Source organism: Drosophila gunungcola, unplaced genomic scaffold (assembly GCF_025200985.1).
Source record: "Drosophila gunungcola strain Sukarami unplaced genomic scaffold, Dgunungcola_SK_2 000001F, whole genome shotgun sequence".
Taxonomy (NCBI): domain Eukaryota; kingdom Metazoa; phylum Arthropoda; class Insecta; order Diptera; family Drosophilidae; genus Drosophila; species Drosophila gunungcola.
Window position 1 is genome coordinate 20,334,703 of NW_026453197.1, and position 22,399 is coordinate 20,357,101.

General features: G+C 36.8%; 4 protein-coding genes and 1 long non-coding RNA gene across 10 annotated transcripts; 1 reads left to right on the forward strand and 4 right to left on the reverse strand.

Annotated features, from left to right (window-relative positions):
- Nucleotides 1-174: 174 nt before the first annotated feature.
- LOC128262795 (ryncolin-1-like) lies at nucleotides 175-1,240 on the reverse strand. The gene is made up of 3 exons (XM_052997306.1): nucleotides 1,060-1,240; nucleotides 427-1,005; nucleotides 175-368 (listed from the first exon to the last, which is right to left on the reverse strand). The coding sequence occupies exons 1-3, from the start codon at nucleotides 1,191-1,193 to the stop codon at nucleotides 233-235; spliced, it is 849 nt and encodes a 282-aa protein (XP_052853266.1). The 5' UTR covers nucleotides 1,194-1,240; the 3' UTR covers nucleotides 175-232.
- A 136-nt stretch (nucleotides 1,241-1,376) lies between these two features.
- Nucleotides 1,377-2,768, reverse strand: LOC128262792 (ficolin-2-like). Its single transcript, XM_052997303.1, has 3 exons — nucleotides 2,545-2,768; nucleotides 1,899-2,480; nucleotides 1,377-1,629 (listed from the first exon to the last, which is right to left on the reverse strand). Exons 1-3 carry the CDS (start codon nucleotides 2,676-2,678, stop codon nucleotides 1,482-1,484), a joined length of 864 nt encoding a protein of 287 aa, XP_052853263.1. The 5' UTR covers nucleotides 2,679-2,768; the 3' UTR covers nucleotides 1,377-1,481.
- A 698-nt stretch (nucleotides 2,769-3,466) lies between these two features.
- Nucleotides 3,467-7,491, reverse strand: LOC128262797 (uncharacterized). 4 transcript variants are annotated; one of them, XR_008268378.1, is made up of 5 exons: nucleotides 7,261-7,491; nucleotides 6,462-7,154; nucleotides 6,290-6,382; nucleotides 5,777-6,077; nucleotides 5,063-5,558 (listed from the first exon to the last, which is right to left on the reverse strand). It is a non-coding gene; the product is annotated as an uncharacterized LOC128262797 (long non-coding RNA). The 4 variants fall into 4 exon arrangements; XR_008268380.1 differs by lacking the exon at nucleotides 5,063-5,558 and adding an exon at nucleotides 3,467-4,189 and having other exon boundaries at nucleotides 5,823-6,077; nucleotides 6,290-7,154; XR_008268379.1 differs by lacking the exon at nucleotides 5,063-5,558 and adding an exon at nucleotides 3,467-4,189 and having other exon boundaries at nucleotides 6,290-7,154.
- On the forward strand, nucleotides 4,147-12,891 carry LOC128262790 (uncharacterized). Of its 3 annotated transcripts, XM_052997299.1 has the most exons (5): nucleotides 7,052-7,189; nucleotides 7,351-7,917; nucleotides 8,336-8,423; nucleotides 8,739-9,076; nucleotides 9,663-12,891. In XM_052997299.1, exons 2-5 carry the CDS (start codon nucleotides 7,846-7,848, stop codon nucleotides 10,386-10,388), a joined length of 1,224 nt encoding a protein of 407 aa, XP_052853259.1. In that variant the 5' UTR covers nucleotides 7,052-7,189; nucleotides 7,351-7,845; the 3' UTR covers nucleotides 10,389-12,891. The 3 variants fall into 3 exon arrangements, with proteins under 3 accessions (XP_052853260.1, XP_052853259.1, XP_052853261.1); XM_052997300.1 differs by lacking the exons at nucleotides 7,052-7,189; nucleotides 7,351-7,917 and adding an exon at nucleotides 4,147-4,303; XM_052997301.1 differs by lacking the exon at nucleotides 7,351-7,917 and having other exon boundaries at nucleotides 7,062-7,189.
- A 387-nt stretch (nucleotides 12,892-13,278) lies between these two features.
- On the reverse strand, nucleotides 13,279-16,480 carry LOC128262787 (serendipity locus protein H-1). The gene is made up of 4 exons (XM_052997297.1): nucleotides 16,369-16,480; nucleotides 15,660-16,301; nucleotides 14,034-14,994; nucleotides 13,279-13,966 (listed from the first exon to the last, which is right to left on the reverse strand). The coding sequence occupies exons 1-4, from the start codon at nucleotides 16,408-16,410 to the stop codon at nucleotides 13,455-13,457; spliced, it is 2,157 nt and encodes a 718-aa protein (XP_052853257.1). The 5' UTR covers nucleotides 16,411-16,480; the 3' UTR covers nucleotides 13,279-13,454.
- Nucleotides 16,481-22,399: the final 5,919 nt, after the last annotated feature.

Genomic DNA, 22,399 nt, shown 5'->3' on the forward strand with positions numbered 1-22,399 from the left:
AGGGGAGTACCCAAAATTGACTTTTTGCAACCCAAGGCTCTCCATTTGTATTTAATTTATTTTGTTTTAATTTTAATTTGATTTAGAGTAGTATGCTTTGTAGCCGAAACTCTTTTTACAACTAAACATAAATTGGATATATTACACGCAATAGCATAAAAATAAAATTATGAATTTAATTACAAAATATTTTTAAAAACTTTATTACCCAATGACGATTGTAATTTACAATTTATTTTTGTTTTAGAGAATATGTTTTCGGCCTCATCATCATTACAGCACGTTTCATCACGTTGGAATAGCTGGCAAATGTCCCCCAAATTACACCAATAGCAGGTTTATCCTTGCCATATGTGCCACACAAATTGCTGAAAAGATAAAATAGATTTCAAGCTGAGGTTCAAGGCCATAAATTGAAATACTGACCTCCAATGGCAATCACGGTACCACCAAGCTCCAGTATATTTAAGTGCACAGTTTCCATCCCAAACGTCGTTATCGCGATCCTTAGTGCTGAACTGCATACCCTCGTGAGTTGTTAGCGAATCTCCGGCGTCTCCAGAAAATGATCCCACCGACTCCAAAGTATAATTATTACACTCCGGACCAACTCTAAAGTTATCGTAAAGCGCGTAAGCCTGGATTCCTCCGTAATCTTCTAGAAGAACTAGAAGTTCCTGCGGCTCCGATGCCGTCATCGCGTGCAGTTTGTCTAGGCCCATGAAAAACTCATTTTCCAGCAAGCCAAACCCTTCTTTGTAGTCCTTCCACTCGAGGAAAAACTCCTGACTACCGTCGTTACGTCGCAGGAATACAGTCCAGCCTCCACCGTGACTCTCCTGATCGCAGGTCACCTCAAAGGGGTACGCACTGTACGCTGGCACTCGAATCAAAAGATTATGCTTGGATGACTCAGCGCAGTTGGCGGGGTATGAATTCCCAAGAAGGAATTCGAATTTTTTATCTAAGCTCTCCAAAATATCTGCTTGGCGTCTTTGCTCCTCACTATCGGTTCGTACCGATTAAAAACTTGAATAGAAGTTACATTTTAATATTTACCGCACACCAACCAGCTCTGATTTTATGGCTTCAATATTATTACACATCGATAGGAGTGTACAAACTTCCTTGCCATCTTGGCTGGCAAAAGAGTTTTGAAATAACAATGAAAAAATTATTCCGAGAAGCAACATGACTTCACTTAACCTTTTTTAGACTGAGAACTATTTTTAAATAGTGATAATCGAAAGTATTGGTAATCTTATTATCTTATCTAAACTGATAAGCATTTATAAAATATACAAAATAAACGAATACACTTTTCCGCATTTATGTAAGCAATAATGCAAATCAAATAAAAAAAAAATTATGTTGTTTTAAAATAAAGCTTAAGTCGAAAACCGTTTTTATTGGTAAAGTTATAGAGTTACAGTTGGGTAATTAACTTTAAACTTTATTTCATATTTATTTAAAGTCAGTGCTTATGATCGATTGGAAGAAATCCTTTTTGGCCTTATCATCATTGCGGCCCGTTTCAGATTGTAGGGAAGGTAGGATGTATTGTATCCAAATGTATCCCAAACTATGCCTCGACCAGACCAGTTGTCGCCAAACATGCCAAACAAGTGACTAGAATGAAATACATATAATTTGATTATAAGATTATATATGAAAATTTGTAGGACAAATTATTAAAATAATAATAATCAAAATGTGTTTGTTTTAGAAAATACTTATTAAAAATAGTAGTTTTTTATATTATAACTTTTTGTTATGCTTTCCTGTTCTTTTTTTGGTAAAGATTATTTTTAAAAACATTATATTATTAATTACAACTTTTTTTTGTGTTTTCTTAAAATTCAAACTTAATTTTTGTTTTGAGAATTTCGTATGCTTACCTTTTATGACAAGCTCGATACCACCAGGCGCCTGTAAACAATTCAGCACAGTGCGTTGTTGGATCGATATCGTTCTTACGATCCTTAGTGCTAAATTGCATGCCCAGATGATAGATAAGTGAATCCCCAGCGTCTCCGTTCGATGATCCCAGCGATTCTAGCGTGTAGTTATTAGACTCGGGTCCGATTTTAAAGTTGTCGTACAGCTGATAGCGATTGTCGTCTTTATAATCTTCCAAGAGAACTAAAAGTTCCTGGGGTTCCGATGCAGTCATCGCGTGCAGTTTGTCCATTCCCATGAAGAACTCATTGTCCAGCTGGCCAAATCCGTCTTTGTAGTTTTTCCACTCGAGAAAAAAGTCCTGACTACCATCGTTTCGCCGCATAACTACAGTCCAGCCTCCACCGTGACTCTCCTGATCGCAGGTCACCTCAAAGGGGTTTTCACTGTACTCTAGGACGCGTATCACAAGTTTACTTTTGGATGACTCAGCACAGCTTGCCGGATATGAATTGGGCACACAAAGGTCGAATTTTTTGTCTAAACCCTCTAAAATAACCGCCTGCCGTTTTTGCTCCTCACTAGTATTTTTATTGGATAATTAAAGTCTAATAAAACTCCACAAATAATTTATTATTTATTTACCGTATAGCAGCAACTTCATATTTCAAAGCTACAAGATTATCACAAATGCTAAGAAGAGTACAAACTTCTTTCCCATTTTCGTTGGCTAAAGTATTAAAAAATAACAATGAAAAGAATATTCTGAAAAACCACATGGTTTTACTATGGCTTTTTGTTGACTGATGAAAAGGCGTGATATGTTTATTGATCAAGTTTCTTAATCGAAACTTTTCTTATCAGATTTGCTGATTTATTAAATTAATACTTTTATCTTGGTTTGAAATACGCTGCACTGGTTGTCAATTAAATTTGAGTGCAACAATTTGTAGACTTAAATTTTAACATCGATCGGTATATATCAAATTTAAGCCACCTAGATAAAAATAAATATTATTTGCAACGACAACGTTACGTATGAGTAATAAACTTTTAAGCCATTACCCAACATTTCTTATTCATCTATGCCCAGAGTGTTCAAAAAAATTTACTTTAGTTATTTTATTTGTTAGATATAAACGTTTTAGGATACATAAAAAAAATCTTAGAAATTACTCATACGGCATGTATGCCAGTCATTTGATCAAAGGCAACAGTACGTATGAAAAAAAAATTATTTTAAATTATTTTTACACATATATGTTTGTTGGATTCAATTTTGGGAGTAATTTTTGATTATTATTATAATTACCATCCGTAAAAAAAAAAATTTTTGGTTTTAAGACATAAATAGAGTATACAAACTTCAACCTATGCTGCCGCTCTTGAGTTTTAATCTCTCTCTTTCATCCTCTTTTGTTTTCTGTTTTGTGTTGCTTATCAGCACTCACAATCACAATTGTATTATTTGAAATCTTAAGAACGAGAATATGTAATTGAAAGTTTAATAAAAACAGTTGAAATGTTTTATTTTTAATTAAATGTGACTCGTTTTTATACATATGTATGTTTTTGGCGTTTAGAAAACTTAAATTGTCTGCAAAAAATGTTTATTGGGTTTATCGTTTATGCAAGGCACGCGCAAAATTGAGAGAGAGAGAGTGATTGCGAGAGCAATTTGCAATTTTTACTTGCTGGAGAGCAGTGTTGCCAACTATTAATGAGCAATAACAGATGTTAACAAAATAAAGCTAAAAAACCCATTGATTTTCATATAATTATTCTAATAAAAAAAATTTTAAAATTAAAAGCAGTGGTTTCATTATATAAATGGTAATTTAAACTATGTAAAGAAAATAAAGGCCTCCTTTTTTCTGCCAGATTCGCCTGAACCATCTATAATGAAAAACCGATTTAAATTTAAAATTCCAAAAATCTAGCAGGATCAAATTTCTTATAAATAGACTTAAAAAGAAAAATCTGAAAAACTCTTGCTAAATGTTAAAAAGTCTGAAACTCCGCTTCTTGTTTCGAAATGATTTTAGCAGCCCGAAATGACTGGAAACAACTGATTTGGCAGCACTGCTGGAGTGGAAGAGTCGTTGGGAGAGAGACAATTGGGGAGCGCGTGCTCCGCTCTCTCTTTCTCTTTTAGCGCTGTTTAGTCAATTCTCCAAAAAACGCGTCGCGTGCTGTTTTCTGTAGTAAGCGCCATTCAGTTTTTCACTCGCCGCCGCTGGTCCGCTTTTCCGCTGGGCTTCCTGCGTTTCCATAGCCGAAAAATAAATAACTAAAACATAAAGTAATATATAATAAATAAACAATTTTGTAATCAAACAAAAAGGAAAACCAACAGCCAAAGGGGGAAACGGAGATAGAAATATAGAGATAGCGAGCGAATCAAGTAAGTTTTGCACTAACGGTGATTGTGATAGTGTTTGTGTGTGTAAGACAGAGAGAGAGAGAGAGAGGGTCCTGAAGTTGCAAGCTTAAGCTGAGTGCTAAATTTAGAACTCAAGCTGAAGGCTGCACCACCCCAGCCCTCTGCCCCACTCCCCTCTCAACCCACCAACCACCTACGTCAGGCGCTCTCCCAGAGAGCTTAAAAAGGAGAGAGAAAGAGAGCAAGTGAAAGAGTGTGTGTGTGGTATGAATGGAACAAAAGTACGGAGGGGGTGTAAGTGCATGCAAGTGTGTGGGTGTGCGTATGTGCATGTATTTGTGGCACGTAGACTCGTAGTAAAATTTTCCGCGTAAAATTGAAAGCAAATTGAAAAGCTCACGAGGGAGTTTGCAAAAAAATGGCATAAATTCCTGAGAAATAACAAATGATTTATAACAAAACTAAACAATTTATCATCTTAAAAATTATTCAATGTATGTGGCACTTTATTTTAATTTTTATTGAAATTTCCAAAAACAACAAAATTATTAATAATATAACCAAAAGAAAACGTGTAAAATTTTATAATATTACATTTTCAAAAAACCATTAAAGGCATATCTTTAAACATCATTCACTGGGGAGAAGTACAATGGAATCTCTAAGCTGCTATTACATTTTTCATATCAACATTAAAACTATTAGCTAGTTCCTCATGTTTGTGAAACAAATTTTACTTACAATAAAAATTAGAGGTGATTGAACGCATGCATATTTCGAATGCCAGGCTAGACTGATCATAATTTTTTTAATCTTCAATAAAAAAGTGTTAATTAAAATACAGCAGACAAAAAAGTTAACAACCATCCAAAATATATTATGTATAAAAAAATATAAAATATATATAAAAATGCAGAAAACTAGCTAGAGCAGCCGAAAAACCAGTTTGTGCGTAGTTTTCCATGTCATGTTTTCCGCATGTTTTCAACATTCGGTGGCGGAAAGCGTTGCAACGAGTTTCGCACGCTTCGTTTTATTTCACGTTTTTTTCCGTAGTTTTCCTTCTGCTTTTCTTTTCCTATCTTGTCCCCCTCTCTACACTTTTCTTTATTGCCACACGTTACTACTCATAGACATGGATATATAGGCATATAGTCATAGGAATAGGAACCTGCCCGCTCCAGCTGCTTCTTCTTCCGTATATAAATACTAAGGTGCGCGACATAGTGTTACAGCGATTGGACAATTTTGCGTATATGGATGGGTTAATGTAGATCTAAGAATAAAAACAAAATACAAAAAGCTCAAATTATTGATTGGATTTAAAAAACATAATATGATATGAAACACTATTCGTTATTTCTGTTTTTTAAATAATTTAATAGTGATTTTAAAATAAATAAATCTGTATAATACTTTGCCAGGAACTAGTTGTTCTTCTTGAGAAACATGATTTAATTATCTTTAATGTAAATATTTCTTGGGCTAACTTACTTATTTTCGCTCCAGGGAGAATTTTTAGATATTTTAAAAGCCTTACACTTTCGTTCCTCAGCTTTAGCCATCGTTGTTGGAGGCACGAGTTGAGCGCGCATGTACAAAAGCGAACAGCACTACGTAAGACCCCTCTTTCCCCTGGCGTCCCCCTCCCAATTTTCCATGAGCGCCCACACGGGCATCACATCCAAAGTGTAGTAAGTGCACTTTGTGAGTGCGGCCAGGGTTGCCAGATAAACGCGCCTTTGCACAGTTGCTGGGTGGGAATGGGCCAAGAATTCAATGAATGGGAAACTGCCTGCACACAAAAGAAAATCAGTTGAAAGAAATTTGCCAAGGAATGTTAATTTTGCACAGCTAATTACAACACGCCACTTATCCACAATCAATTATAGTGTGCAACTTTTGCAATTAAACATGACTATATTGTTGTGTAATACGATCGGGGTACAAGTTTAGTTTGTGTTAATTACTACTTGTAATTTATGGTCTTTGATTTATACATTTTACCTTTTTTTTGTAATCTCTCCATCAATATTACATAATTTAGGCCTCACGGTCAGTCAGTAGACTCATAGTGTTCAGTTTGTTTTTGAATGCTTGCTGTAAATTTTCATTATATACTTAAAAAATGTTTTTGAAAAATATTGATATTGATAGAAATATTTGTTAGCAAATTAACCTGGATTCGATAAGTCATTTAATTTATTAGTAGCCCTTAGGTTTGATATTGTGTTTTTGCAGTATAAATACGTTTTGAACTGCGATATAATACAATTTTTGATTTATCATCGTCCATCTGGTAACTCTGGAAACTGCAAGTGAGAAGAGAATCGTAGGTTGCACGCATTGGAGAATTGTTTGGGGAATGGGAAACGTGTTGGTCACTCTCCAGCGCCAGCGCAGAGATTTTTAGAGACTTGGAGACAACAGTGTTGCCTTGCCACATTGTGGGCGCAATGAGTTTTCAGTTGGAGCGACACGTTAGCCGGTGACGGGCGATGGGCTATATTCGATTTATACGCGATATATACCCGATGCACAAAGTAACGCCGTAGTAATCAGCCAAGTCAGCAGGCGTAGGCGGGGATCCAAAACAGTTGCACAACTACCGAAAAAAAGAAATCTGTGAAAATATATATAAAATTTGTGCCACCAGGTGTATAAAAACCAATTTTTCGATGGGTTAAAAAACCTAGAAACCCACAGCTTAACCCTTTGGCGGTGCGGTGTGCATGTTTTTTTTTATTTGCGGATTTCGCGTCGTCTGGTTTCCGTTCCCGTGCCAAAAAAAATCGATAATTCCGTGCTGTATAAGTTACGGCGAAAGGTGCGCGGATATTCCGTTCGGGATTTGAGTTCGGGTGTTTGAGTACTACGCGTAAGGACCAAGTGTGCGCGAAAGAGATTGTAAGAAAAAGAGATTTACAAATCACAATAAAAAACTCGAATCTAAAAATTCTAAATGAAATTATTTTTACCACATTTAAGCACTTTGGTTGTTCCAAGTTAAATACCAAAAGTGTAATACAAAACATGTTTTACAAATAAAAAATTCTTTTTTGGAACAGAGAGAGAGAGAAATCTCTCACCGCTACCATTTCTCGTTATCTACGGATTTACAACCAAAGAGAGAGAGAGAGAGTGTGAGAGAAAGTGGAGGAGGAGAGAGAACGTAAACGTGATTGAAATTTTTGCACAAAAGGAAAGCACCGCTTACGCTTTACACGCGCGCGTGGGAGAAAGAGAGTAAATCAGGAAGCAGAGAATCGCAAAACGAAGCAGAGCGTAAAAATAACAAACAAAAATACATGCGGAGGCGTATAAATAGAAACAGCGTGTAAAGCGCAACGGCAAAAAAGTCAGTAGTATGTAGTAATAGTAGTAGAAAGAGAAGGAGAAGCAAAAGGTGGAGAAGAATAACGAGGTAGACGTCGGCTGTGACGCCGACTGCGACTGCGGCGTCGTAGTAAGTTCTTTCCTCCTGTACGTGTGCGCTGCGTGGGTGCATTGTTGTAGTGGTGTGCGTGTGGCATGTGCAGCGGATAAAAGCAAAGCAGAAAACCATGATAAAGTTTGTCAGGCAGAAAAATCGCGAAAATACACTAAGGGTATCCAAAAATTTTATGCGTAAAAAGGTTCGATTTTTAAATATAACCACTCAATTAAAGCAATATCAATTTTAAATTTCATTTTTACTTTTTAATTAAAATTTAAATAAAAGAACAGGTTACGTCCGATGCGTTTATCCAATAAAAATCAGTAAATTGATATGATTTTATTTGTGTTTTCTATTTTTTTTAACTTCTAAGCTCCAACAAAAGTAAAAAATAGACAATCTGGAATTTGGATTCGTTAAATAAAATATTTGTAGGAAATTATTGAAAATTTAGAACATTTTTTTTTGTAAAAGATGAACTTGATTAACAAATTTTATTTAAGATTTATTTAGTTTTAGAAGTTTCATTTAATCTGTGTTTTTTGTGTTATTATAGTTTATTTTGTTATGTTATGGAAATCTTAGTTTAATAAAAAATTAACTTTCTACCCTTTCAGCGTGAATCGAATGACTCAGGCACCGAATCTGATGGTGAACTCCTCGATGTGGAAAACCAACGTCACTTAGACGTGGATATGGAAACTAGTAAGTGCTGAAATAGCAAATACAGGTTTTGAAGAAAAATGTTAAAACTATTTCGAAACTAAGATACTTTTTTTTTGGCTTGAAGTTTCATTTACATTTTTGAAGTCGTAAACCTAAAAAAAAAAAATTGTTTTGCTGTATTTTCATGTTTTACCAATTAAATGCTTTAAAGTTTTTTTTAATTAGAAAACTATTGATGTAATTCTTTTAAATATCAATGAAAATTATTATGCTCCTTTTTAAAATGTAAAAATTAATAATATCTATTTTCCCAGTTGAAAGAACATTATTAATATTACTCATCCTATCGCTTAGGTGTTGCTGGCCAAAAACCAATTGCTTCTGCAATGATGTGTCACCAGCAGACGTCGTCATCCTGCGCCCATCTCATGTACGATCAGCACAGTTCGGAGGAGGAGCTGGAGGTGATCAATGGCCCGTCCTCGCAGGGTGGTCATGGTCAGCATCCCGGCGGAACGACGGCCACGGGCTCCTCGTGTGTCTCCCGGATCTCGAATCGCGGATGTACATCCTCGCTGGACACGGAGGCGCCCTACGAAGAGCGGGCCACCACCTCCAACTCGAAGCGGTCCAGCTCCACGCTGATGGTGGAGAATCGCAAGCGATCGCTGGCCCACAGCTCCGACGATGAGGTGGGTTCTGGTGAAATTGTCAGACGGATTTTTAATTCTTGAAAACTCAAACCGGTTGTAGACGGTGCATCAGCAGTACCTAAACACTTATACCTAGTTAAGTACCTAAGTAACGAAATGTGGTACTTTTTACATTACCCAGGCTAAAAAATTTGTGGCTACCTTTTAGCTTACATATTGATTTGTAAATGTGTACCTTAGAAAAAAGCTCAGCTCAGATATCTAGGTATTTTCAAATAGGCTTGATAAAACTTAACTACATTTTTTTAATTACTTTCATATATCTATACGGCATGTGCAAGATATATTGATGTTTAGTTTTCTCATGTTTGAGAAAAGCTAACTGTCCTTTAAAATCAATAATAAAAAAAATATATATTAATCTCTCAAGTACCTATGTATATCCAACAAACTAGTACCTTTTCCGAAACTGTAAACGATGCATCGGCAACAGTCTACGCAAAGCTGATAAAAAGCTTTTAAAGATTGATAACACGGTTTTTTTGTTTCAAAAGATTTTGAGAATCTGTCTGACTGTTTACATTTCCTCAATGCTAATCAATTTTGTAAACATTTACTTAAATAGTTGCGCAACTCGCTGGAGCCGATATTGACGCCCGTGAATTTTCGCACATCGCCGCCATTGGAGGCATTCAAGCCAAATCGTAGCCATATGATGTTCCGCTCCACAACGCCACTGATATTATCGGAGGCCCGATGTGGCATCGAAAATATTAAATTATGTGATAATAGTGTAAACGAGGAGAATGGCGACAACGGTGGCGTGGCGGCCAATAGCAGTAAGTGTGCTAAGATTGGTGCAGGCAATGCTGGTGGTGCAACTAGTGGTGGCAATGAAAATGAGCCGAACGCGAGCGCCAGTGTGATTAAGGCGTGCAGTAGCTCGCTAAAGATGAGCAACAGTAGTCATCACATTTACCAGCCGCAGCCCAAATACAGTTTCCACTACAATAGCTCGCGCAGCAGTCCGGCCAGCACCACCGGTTTGGATATGGAGGTGCGATCGGTGAGTCCGCCGGCGAAATTGTTCCACTGCGCCATATCGCCCAGGCGGCGACCCAGTAACAATGCCAGCGGTCCATCCGTGGGCGCCACAACAATATCACCATCATCATCATCATTGGCATCATCGTCAGCCACAACAACGACAAACAATGCTGCCAATTCCGGGGGTAATGCCGTAAATGCCGGAAATGCCGCCAACGTCACCGCCGCCGCCGCCACACAGAGACTGCAGCGACCGCATCGGCCGTGTTTAGATTTTGATAAGATGCAGCAGGTTAGTCTCTAATGCAGAGCACGCTAACACCAGATCAGCCGGAAAAGGAACAGATTCGTGGGAGCAGAATGGGGGGCAAATCAAAGACTTTTTATACGAACCAACAACAACAACAAACACAGCAACAGCAACAGCAGCAGCAGCAACAACAACAACAGCAACAGCAACAGCAACAGGCCATTGAACCAGAAATTGGAGGACTGCTAGCTACAGGTAGCAGCATATTTAAGAACTCAAAAACAGCAAGAGAGAAATATCATCAAATCAAATTAAATAAATCTAAAGGTAATTCAAATTTTAACGCAAACCAACAAAAAACCAAAAAAATGAAAAAAAACACAGAAAGAGAGAAACCTAAAATTTACAATAGATGCAGCTATTTTTTCACAATTTTAAACTGAAAAACTGTAACAAAAAAGGCAAACGACGCGGGGATCGAAAGTTTACGAACAGAAACAATAGATTTAAAAGCTCCCGGGGGGCGTAAAGCAGATCGAAATAAATATCGTAGGGGCGGGGCTGTAAAGATAGATATTCTATATGCAAGCCATATGGAGAGAAAAAGGATCACAAAAGTTGATTAAAAATAAACATAAGTATATGCTCTGGGGGTGTGTAAAGAAAAGGAGTAACGATTTAGACGATAAAAGGCCAGCCAGTGGAAACTGTGAATTGTAAATATTGTATTTGATTGGGATAAACCAAAAAACTTTTGAAGAATTGGCATGCCATCGATAGACGAAGGAGGGGGAATAGAAAGTATTTTAATTTTTTTAAAAAGCCGACAAAAAACACTGTTTGGTGATGTGGCAAGAAGACTCGAAACTTGTAAAAGAGACAAATTATATTTCTATAAAATGAAGGAAGGCAAAGAAAACTGTGAGCGGAAAGCGGGAAATTTGGGAAATCGGGAAATATGGAAGGGAAATAGCAACAGCAAACAATGTGAAGCAACAATAGAAACAGAAAAATAATATAAAGAAAACACAAACGCAAACGCAAACAAAACTTTTTGTATAAGAAACTAGAAACCAGGAGCCGAAAAACAAAACTGTCGCAGTGTCAGTTGAAAAACAATTAAAATATGTGTTTAATGTACAACATAAAATAGCAAGCTATTTTATAAACAATATTCAATTTATCCACAATTAAGTGAAACGAAAGACGACAAAATAAAACAAAAACAAAAACCAAAACCAAAAAGCTGCCATCAACATTCATGCATTCGATTAAAGATCCTTAGTTTAACCAAAATGATTGATGATTGCTTGATGGAAAGACTAGTAAGCGCAACAATTAAACAATTGGCAAATTTTTGCAAGCTCATAATATGTGTACTAGTAATACAATTCTTTGTCAAGTTAATGAAAAAACCAAACGCAGCAAGTAAACCCATACCCATACCCATATTCAATTCAATGAAAACCAAACGAAAGCAAGAAAACTAAAAGCAGTAAATGTGTGTGCAACCATAGCAAAGCAAAAGAAAACAAAACATACATTTTAAAGTACCATATAATATGTAAAAACCAAACAATGAAGCAAATCCAGAGCGAAATATTCTATGTAATGCTAATTTTAAATCATATATTTACTAACGAAAAGCAGGCAAAATTTGAGTTAAATCCAAAAGTAGTCAATGCTAAGTTTTGTCAATAACCATCTCATGCCCACTAAATGTTTCACACACACCCACATACCACACTTGGAACACTCAGAACACACAACATTCAACCTACCAAAACAGCATAATCCACACCACCAAGACACCAAGAATAAATATAATAATATAGGGGAATCGAAATCCAAATCGAAATCGAATCAGATGGAGAAAATCGGGAAATTCAGGCTGGGAGATGAGAAGTGCAGATAAGATACTGATACTAGGAATGCAGTTTTCGTAATTTTTAATTAATTAATTAAACACAAAACAAAAAAACAAAGAGAGAGAGAGCGAACAGATGAATTATATTATATATGTGTAACGAACGGGAGAATCGGAAGATATCATGGACTGAAAAGATAAGAAAGAAGCTGGTGAGAAGCCATCAATACTAGGATTTTAGTTTATAAGCTCTCAAGCGACGAGATGGAAGTTATTGTGAGAAAAGCACACACAAATCTAATGGAATGTATGGCTGCGGGGCGTTTATGTTGAATATTTTTGAGAAACAAAACAAAAACGACAAACAAAAAAAGAGAAAAAACAAATTATGTTGTAAACAAAGAATACAAAGATTTCATTGCGTTTTGGACCCAACTGACAGGCGCCCAAACACTTGTGTTGTACATAGTTACATTAATAATAACAATATATATTTAATATATATATATATATATATATTGATATATATATATATACTTACTCATTAACAATTAAGTCGATGAACGGTACAAGTGCAAAAAAACGAGAGAAAGAAGTATGAAAAACAAAAAACATTTGAGATAAAACGAATGAAAGGAAGATGACAAGACAAAAACATGAAAAATAATAAAGAAATGCTCTGCAATAGAATATTTGGAATTGTTTTGTATTTGCAAATATCAGCGTGGGATTTTCATAAGAAACAAACGAATTTAACTGAAATTTTAAAGCATATTTTTTTAATTTACAAATTTGCTTATGAAATAGAATTTTAGAATCAAAAGTTATAGTTTTAGTTTTTTTAATATTTAATTTTAAATCCGAATTTTCTTTTACTTATTTTAACTATTACGACAACACCTGCACTTTTTTTTATTGTTTATTCTAAATAATTATTTTGAATAGGAATGTTTAAAAAAAAAGAAAGTTACTTTTTTTTGCGAAGACAATTTTTACCTTTTTAGAACATGGTTTATGAAGCTTCAAAGTGAAAACTAAAGTTTTAGATTTCAAATTATAATATTCTTTAAGCTTGCATATTTGCACATCTTTCTTTGTTTATTTGAAATAATTACTTTATAAATAGAAGCATGCTTTACATATCTTATTTATCTGAACTTAAGGTTTCTATTTACACACATAGCTTGTACAAAAGTGCGTACTTTAATCTTGATTTACTTATAATATTCTGAAGAAACCTTGGCACAGCATGGCTATAAGCCCAGAATTTCCTGCTTAGTTTGGTCGCGCATGGCGTCAGACTTATTGTGTTGGATGCTGGTGGCCACCCCGTCATCCCCTTCGATTGGCATTTGTTTGCTGTGAGCAGCTGCCCTTTTTTTCTTTACCCTTTCGGCAGGTGGTTGATTTGTTCTGGCGGGATCGTGAATCCGGGAATGTCGCTTCAGATCCCCAGACACCCGGAATTTCTTCTCGCAGATGGAACACTCGTATGGTCGCTCTCCAGTGTGCACTTTAATGTGGCTAAGCAGATACGAACTGGCCCTGAATGTTTTGTCGCAATGCTGGCAGGCATAGTTTCGCTCCCTGGTGTGAATTCTTCGATGGAGCACCAGGGAATATCTCCTCGAAAAACTCTTGCCACAGAATTCGCACATGTGCGCCTTGACATCGCTGTGCCGCGAGATCATGTGATACTTTAGATCGCCCCATTGCCGGAATTTGAAGTCACACTTTTCGCATTTGAAGGGTTTTACGCCGGAATCTGTGAATGTGTATGGTTAGGTATAGTTTAGTTATTTGTTTGTGGCAGTTTCTAGACCAAGACTCACGTGTTCTTTCGTGCGCCTTTAGGGCACTCTGCGTATAGAAGGATCTCTCGCAACTGTCGCATTTATGGGATCGCTGCTGGTTGTGCGTGTACTGATGGTACTTGAGTGCATTGTACGAGTTGAAATCCCGGTTGCACTTGTCGCAAAAGTGCTTTCTCCTGGTCTTACTTCCCGTTTCCTGTGGTACACTTGCATCCAAGCCCTCCGTCGCCACCGAGAAGCTTTCGTTGTGCTCCTCAGCCTGGGAAACGCCTTCTTCAAAGGGCGTAGCTGGCCGGCTATCATCGTCCTCCTCCAATTTGAAGGCTTCACTCAGCTCTAGCGGAGATCTTTGCAGTTGTTCGATCGCCGAATTGGGCGGAGGAGTTAGCGGCGGTGGTGTTTGGCAGACTGGTGGTGTTGCCACCACCAACATGGTTTGCTCACTAGCTTCCATGATTTTGGGCAGAGACTTCTCCAGTTTTGGCTCCACCTTCGCGGGACTTAGGAAATCCAAAGCCATGTGATCGCTTTCATGGGGATTCGCCTTGAGCAGTGGAGCAGCCTGCTCCGCGGAAGCTGGCGGCGGTTCGCCGGGCAGCAGGAGAGCCGGAAAAGTGATGTCCCTGAAGTTGTTATTGAACCACGGGGCTGTCATGCCACTGGAGGTCAGCTCCAGATCCACCAGCTCGTCGCAGGTGTCCTCAATCGACACCTTGTCCACCACATTTCTTATGCCCTCGAGCATGTCCTCCGTGTCGCTGAACTCCACATCGTCCACCACGGGCACTGTATTCGGTGTGCTATTGCTGTTGACCACCACGGGACTCAGCTTGTCCGTGGCCTGACCATGACCATGTAGCACCATATTGACACCCACATTGCTCACATCGTCCACATGGTGACTGATGTTGTGGAAGTTCTCGAAGTTCAGCTGCACGTCGTGGAAGACCTGGTCCAATTTGGCCTGCTCCTGCTGCAGCTGTGGGAAGAGGTTGACAAAGTGTGATTAATAAAATAGTCTCGGTAAAACTCTAAATTCTGGAAATTAATTTTCAAATATAAATTATTCCTATATGTCGTATCCAAAAAAACGCTTACAAGAGCTTATAAATATAATTTTAAAACCAACCTTAAACTTTTAATTTAAGGCTTAAGCCAAATAATTATTTTAAGAAATTCGGCTTTGTAGGCTCGTTTTTAAAGCCTCCTGCTCTTTAAAACATATAAGGATTATTTATTTTTAGGACACTATTAATTGGAAATAATTTAGTATAGAAATATTTAAACAAATGAAGCTTTTCAAAATTATTTCAAAGCAGAATCTAACCTATTTTTTATTTCAGTGAATGACTATTTTATAGAAAGTATATACTTTTCATTTTAAGAATAATTAATACCTACAATGTATTGTAAACTACTCTTTAAGATGAACTCCATCGAATTCCTTCAAGTAAAAGGATTTTTTATATAAAGGTATTAGAACCTTAGACATCTGACCTTATCCTTTCGATTTCCTTCAAATATTAGGAGCACCAGCTAACACTTAAATTTTAGGGCTAACATTTGTGGATAGTTTTATATATAAATATATATATTCAAATATTAGGAGTATTATTTTAAGAGGGTTTTAGAACCGAAGCTAACCTTATCGTGGGCGGACAGTCCGCACATATCGAGTGGTTCCTTTTGCTGCTGGGGATCCTGGACCACCAGACGCTGCTCCAGAACGGTGGGTTCGTAGTGCTGCTTGAGGTGGGCGAAGAAGTCCAGTTGGGTGTGCACCGAGTAGCCGCAGAGTTCGCAGCTGTAGATGGACACGGATGGGGCCACATCCTGGACATGTTTGTGCACGTCCAGATCGGCATCAATGTTGCCCTTGAGTTTCCGCGAAATGCGCTTCTTGTGGGGCAACACTTTGCGGGCATTTGTACAGGAGGCATTGTTGTGGGCATACAGTAGATCCCCGTCGTCGTGGACCAGGCCTGCGGCCACATCGATGGGAACCGTGGGCTCAATGGCCAAAGCCGGAAAAGCGGGCTGCGAGTCCGGTTGCTGCGGCACAACATCGTTTTCCGGCGACGATTTGTTCACAAATTGAAAGATTGTATTGTGAAAATTCAATTCCGGTGTCAGCGACTCCTTTTCCACGTAGCCTACGCCGCTCTCCGAGTTTCCCGAACTGGGATTCCGGCTCAGATTGGTGGGGCCTTCAGCCTTATAGGTATGATCTATCAGATCCATTATAAAGTGATTGGGATCTCGCATTAGCTCAGTGGCCAATAGCGTCTATTTGTGGGTTGAAAGTGGGTTACAACTTGGAGTAATATACTTTATTTCACTATGTTACACTTACATGATCGATGAACTGCTGTGTGTCCACTTCTTTGCGCTCCATTTTGCTCGATTATCGCTAAAATTCATTAAATTCTTGGGGAGCCCAAAATGTTTCACTATAATTTACAAACAGTGCTGGAAAACGGTAAAAGGGGATCAGCTGTGGCTGGTCTATCGACAACGTCGATAAGAAATCGAGTGCAGTGTTTAAGCAAGCAGTGCACTGCTTGGGAAAACCCGCGACATTTTAAAAATATTTCTTATCATTTCAAAGCACTTGCATAATTTATTAAACATATTAACTATTTAAATGTAATAAATAAAATTCTTGTTAAAGCTCTTTTTTTTATATTTAAAACTTTTTTATGCACATACTGCAAGATTTCCCTTCCAATTACTTAAATAAAATACTTTAACCAAATGCACTTCTAAATTTTATTTATTTTTTGGGATTATTTATACATACATTTGATTCATACAATATTTTTAAAGTTTTTTAATGAATTTTTAGTTCTTGTTTGACTAAACATCATTGTCTAACTGGCAAATGTAATGGTATTCTAAGTCACACCGCCGAGTAGACATTTGGCCCAAGGCGACCAACACGCATTCCTCTTTAATGTCGTCATAGTTAAAGGGTTCCTCACCCATCCAGACCAGAAATGTTGCATTTTTCCCAGAGGCCACGGATACGAAATGGTTCTCCACTTCCCGATGGTTAATGCCCAGCCAATATACTCCCACAGGGAGTTTCTCTGTGACTCCATTAAACTCTTCTCTGTCTTGGAAAGCGGCTAGATAACCTCCCTTTTCTCGACAGGCGTTTTCGGCACCACTCCAATCTTTCCTATCCTCAGGTTCAATGAAAAAATATCTGGACTTAACTCTCTCGAATCCTGGGAATCCTCCCAATTGCCCCTCAATCCTGTTAAGTTGTTCCTTTGTTTCGCCAATGGCACCCGAAATTCTTTCCATTTCTCCCAGTGTTTTTTTCAGAGCAAAAACTTGATCATCTATCTGGGCTTTAAGATTGGCAATACGATGATGGATTGGATGTAGTTCTCTTTGTACGAAAGGCCTACATTGGGTTGAGTTATACTCGGATTTAACCATCCCAAAAAGGATGCAGGTTAAAATAATGTATCCACATTTAAACATTTTGAGAGCGTAGAACCACGGAAGGCAAATGTTGCCGATGAACTGACACCAAATATATTCGCTGGCTTTCAAAGAGTTTTGTGAGGTCGTCCAAAAATGACGTAATCATATATGAAAAGCTTAATTGGGCCATACGCGCATTTAAATCCAATTAAGTACACTCTGAAAATAAAAATACTTGTAAGGTGTTTAAAAAATAAGGAATACAAATATTTTATAACAAAAACATATTTTAAATTATACAAAAATAATTTATATGGATAAAAATAAGTACCTATAACTCAAAAACTTGTAATTTCAACTTAAAATTTTTATTTTTTGCAACCATATTTAAAACATAATTAATTTATGTTCATTTAGTTTCTCAAAATCGAAAGAGAGTCTAGTAAAACATTTAACCAAAGTGTTCAAATTTCACGAGTATCAAAGTGTTTGTTATGATTTATCGTAATTCTCTTGCTCGAATTGGAGTTCGTCAAACATCAAAGTGCATTTGTTCTCGACTCTCAAAACTTCCTCCCCCTTCGTGACGTGTCAATCGGATCGTTTAAGGTGTTCCCTGATTGATTCCTCAAGGGATTCAATTGTTATTGTTATGATTCATGGGAATTCGTGTGCGTAATTATCCGATTTGATCTAAACAAGGCCGGTTGGTATTTATTTTTACACCAGTTTCAGTGAGTCAGCGAGGAGATCAAAGCTGGCAAAGCCACAAAAATATGTGAATTGTCTAATAATTGTTTATTAAACATTAATAGACTTTGGGCGAAGTGGCTAAGCAGCAGCCGTCGCTCGTCACATTAAATTGTCGAAAGAGTGTTCATAAAATTTTATGGCATTTTTTGCGGTTAGTCGCCACTTGAAGTCGAGCCTATAAATACCAAGGGGAACATATGGACCTTCCCTTTTCGTTCCCTCAAATTTGTGGGAGCCCTAAGCCCTCTGATCCGTTTACCATAAATATGTTGATATATCACTGAGCAGGATTAGCTTCCTGTTTGCGGCCATATGGATATTGGAGATCGGAGATGTTTCGGCAACTTGAGGGGAAAATGGGGGGAAACGGCTTGGATTATGTGCCACTTCAGAATTTGGAATATATATGAAGTGTTAATTTGTAATGGGAATGTTTATGGCTCTGTTTGTTGTTCAACTTTATGTTCCAACCAATTGGTTTGTGGAGCAATGGGAAAAAACAAGAGGGAGTCATTAATTTACGGGAGTTTCAATATGGCAACAGCTTAATATTTAGTTTCATATTTAAAAAGGGAAATCATCTTGTTGTCTTTTTTTTAATATAATCCCAAATTTTTTTCGGTTGTTTTTTGTACAATGTAAAGATTTGGATTTTTTTGCTTTGCCTTTTAACTCTAGCATTTCAATTGCAATATTTTTGTGCGCTATACAAATATTGTTTTTTCATTTGGGGGAAATGCAAATTGTTTGCTTTTTGGCTCACACATTAGTAACGCCCACCAGCTGCCCACCAGAACCCGTGATCTATTCCATTCCATTCTTATAGATACTTTGCTACCTGACTCTGGCTCTTTGGATTATTCTCTGTGTGTTTATTTTGCGAGCTACCAAGCAACTTTTGTTTGTTTTTGGTTTTTCATAAATTTTGTATAAATAAAAACGAATTTCTTTTTGAGGTTTTCAAATATTTTTCGCAAATATGAAATGTCAATATTTGCTTTGGTTAAATATTATAAGTATTAACCTGCCTGGGTAAATGGAATTGTTTTGGTTATTTTCTGGGAACGAATTTTTATGATGTTGATGAGTTAATGACTTAAGTATATTATATAGATTTCATTCTTTCCTTTTTTTCGATTCATAAACTATGTTCTTTTTATTTTTTGTATTTTTAATTGGTTGTAGATTTTTTCTCATAAAAATTTCTATTCTCTGAGTTTAAATAAACTATATTTATTTCTTTGTGGAAAAGAGCTAAGAGCTTGATTCTTCACACAAACTTGTCAACAGCTCGTTAGAAAAGTTTGTGCAACAAAAAGAGGCTGTAAAAAAGACTGCGGCTGTACATTATTACATGGTATACAATACATAATGTCATTATTATTATAAGTGTGCTTTTTTGTGGATACAACAAAAGCAGCAGCAAGTAAGTTTTTGTAAAAAAAAACACAACACAAGCGTAAGGACGTCCTCCTTCCACGCCGAGGAAGGGCAGGAAACATGCAAGTGCCCAAGTGCCTTCTTTTGTTCTTCGTCACGTACTGCGGTGCTATGGACCCTCCTTGCCATCCTCCCCCTCGGAAATATTCAAACCCCATCCTCGGAAATAACCAAACAAGTGTAGCAGTGGCAAAACCACCTTACAACCACACGGATCCGGCGCGAAGGACCATGGACCAAAAGCAGGACCAACCTACCGCAGACTCGAGTTTTTCGCTGCTGCAAAAAAGAGGAAGCGGAAAGGAGCCTCATCAAGAGCGGTTCGATCGCTGAAGATAGCTTCAGATACCCTGTTACGTAGAGGGTATATTGAGTTTTTTGAAAAGTTTTTCATTTTCAAATTAAAGAAGCAATGCATTCTGTATAAAATACGACATTTGTTGTGTATGATTCAATCATTTATTTTGATGGCTAGCAAATGTTTGTTTACCACACAAAAAGGAATATTTAAAAATTACAAAATAGAAATATTTATAAAAATCATTAAAAAAAAGAACAAATTTTTAAATGTTTATCTTCAATAAAAAAGATAAAAAGTATTTACAATATTCATAAGCATTTTAGAGATAGTTCTTAATGGGTATCATTTTTTCTTTTTAATTTTTTATATTTTCTAAGTTCTTGTGCATTCAAATGATTTCTATCCATAGCGGTTTATGCTCTATAAATAAACTTAAAAAATATTAAAGCATTTTAGAGATATTTCTTAATTGAAACCAATATTTGTTGCCTTTTTATATCTCATTGTTTTCTGTTGCCTCTTGGAGTTTGTCGCCTTGCGGGTCCAAATTATAAAACAAAAGCTGTAAAATGTAGCCAAATGCAAAAACAAACAGAGGAACGACAAGTACCACAATTTTGCCCTTGGGGCTTGGAAATATGCCCCCCGTTTTTCCGGCTCCACCCATTTTCTCTCGTTTCCATTTTGCTGTTGGTGCTGCTGCTGCATAAATATTGTCAATAGCAACAACTACAGACGGCAACAACAGCAGTAGGATTTTAGTATTTTCTCGGGTCTGGGGGTTGCAAAATCCAGCCCCCTTTTGGACCCCACCATCCCTGTTTCCTGCCACATTTTTCCCATTCTCTGCTCACGTTTTTTTTGGTTTTTTTTTGTGTTATTGTTGTTAACAATTTTGTGCTCATCTCAGCGAAAAATCTGTTGACGCAATTGTCACGTGCTGTTCACTGGCAGTTTTTTACTTGCATCTCCGTCCGTGTCCTGCCAAAAGGATACTTGCCTACATAGTTTTCGAACACATGGGATGATTCACTTGCCTCGTGCCACTTTTGTCCCCGTGTCTGAGTTTTGAGCTTCTCGTTAAGTGCAATGCGGCGACATACAAGTGGCGACAGCAATCTGATTTACTTACCCCCTTGTAAAAAGGACATTATGTGGGGGATAATAAGGGCATAATGCCTGGGGAGGCCAAAAATTATTTCTTTGGAAGTAAAGTATTGATTACTAAATGATTTGTAATACATAAATCTAGCTAGCTCCGAATCATTATCATTATTTTTCTATATTTTTCAACTTGGATTGATTGTCTAAACCTTAGTTATAAAACCTATTTCCATACCAAAATGTATTTGTATTTAACAACAAATAAAACCATCTATTTTTAATTCCTTAAATTTTAATTTATTAAGTTTTCTAAGAAACGTTTTGGAAAAGTTACTGGCAACATGCCAAAAATGAAGCGTATATTACTTTTATGGCACAGGTGTTTTCATACAATGGCTTGTTCAAATCAAAAAGCAATTTTTTCCTAGCAATATCACACTCTAACCACCGAACTAATTAAAGAAATCTGCCGCTTTATTTGAATTTGCACATGTTCTGCCCCTCCAGAAAACATGTATATAAAACAAATATAGAGTCGACTCATGAGCTACCCGCTAAGCTTGCACACGCCCGCCCTGCTCTACCTTTTTGCCAATCTCGATATTCCGACATTTGTGTGCCAAAACGAAGCGAAACCCGAATCCAAACTCAAAATCAAAATCAAAAGAATATTTTTGTTTGCTATGAAATAATTCCCCGCCTGGCAAAACGCAAAACGCATTTCGATTTCAAGTGGAGAGCGATAGTTTTCACATGTTTTGTTCGAGCATTAATTCCGTTTAAATGATTTCCGCAACAGATTTGAGCTTTGTACGTAATCAAGTGGAAATGAATTTGACCAACACAAGAGGCTTATACACATAATTTTGCCTGCTTTTTTATATTTTGCGGTGTCCCATTAGTTTGATTGTTTCGAAGGCCACTGAGCCGTGAAAAAAATCAGAGAAATAAAAAAAGGGAAAGACCGAAATGAGCTGAAATTTGGAATCGATGCAAAAGTTGAGATTGGTTGATAGCCGTTTTCAGGACTCGCAACGGGATGCTGCAGTAGATCTTCGGGATATTATGCATCGATATTCGGCTTCACTTGAAGTCATTGACCCATTTTATTTGTATTTTATTTTTGCGATAAAGTATTATTGGAAAATACCTACATCGTTTAGGATAACAAATGAATTTAAAAATAATAATGTATTTTTAAAAGTAAAGAATGATAAATGAATTTAAATAGAAAAAAATGTTTACATAAGTTATATTTTAAATTCGTAAATCTTTATACATATTTTATTTATTTGTTTATATATATATATATATATATATGTATATATGACATGCTTAAAATAATAACTTA

Coding starts and splice junctions, on each gene's coding strand:
- LOC128262795 (XM_052997306.1), bottom strand. CDS start 1,193: ATGTTGCTTCTCGGAATAATTTTTTCATTGTTATTTCAAAACTCTTTT. Junction 1,006..1,059: donor TCAGAGCTGGTTGGTGTGCG/GTAAATATTAAA, acceptor ACGAACCGATAG/TGAGGAGCAAAGACGCCAAG. Junction 369..426: donor TACCGTGATTGCCATTGGAG/GTCAGTATTTCA, acceptor TTATCTTTTCAG/CAATTTGTGTGGCACATATG.
- LOC128262792 (XM_052997303.1), bottom strand. CDS start 2,678: ATGTGGTTTTTCAGAATATTCTTTTCATTGTTATTTTTTAATACTTTA. Junction 2,481..2,544: donor TATGAAGTTGCTGCTATACG/GTAAATAAATAA, acceptor TAAAAATACTAG/TGAGGAGCAAAAACGGCAGG. Junction 1,630..1,898: donor TATCGAGCTTGTCATAAAAG/GTAAGCATACGA, acceptor ATTTCATTCTAG/TCACTTGTTTGGCATGTTTG.
- LOC128262790 (XM_052997299.1), top strand. CDS start 7,846: ATGATAAAGTTTGTCAGGCAGAAAAATCGCGAAAATACACTAAGGGTA. Junction 7,918..8,335: donor AAAATTTTATGCGTAAAAAG/GTTCGATTTTTA, acceptor CTACCCTTTCAG/CGTGAATCGAATGACTCAGG. Junction 8,424..8,738: donor AGACGTGGATATGGAAACTA/GTAAGTGCTGAA, acceptor CCTATCGCTTAG/GTGTTGCTGGCCAAAAACCA.
- LOC128262787 (XM_052997297.1), bottom strand. CDS start 16,410: ATGGAGCGCAAAGAAGTGGACACACAGCAGTTCATCGATCAT. Junction 14,995..15,659: donor GACTGTCCGCCCACGATAAG/GTTAGCTTCGGT, acceptor CTCTTCCCACAG/CTGCAGCAGGAGCAGGCCAA. Junction 13,967..14,033: donor AAAGGCGCACGAAAGAACAC/GTGAGTCTTGGT, acceptor ACACATTCACAG/ATTCCGGCGTAAAACCCTTC.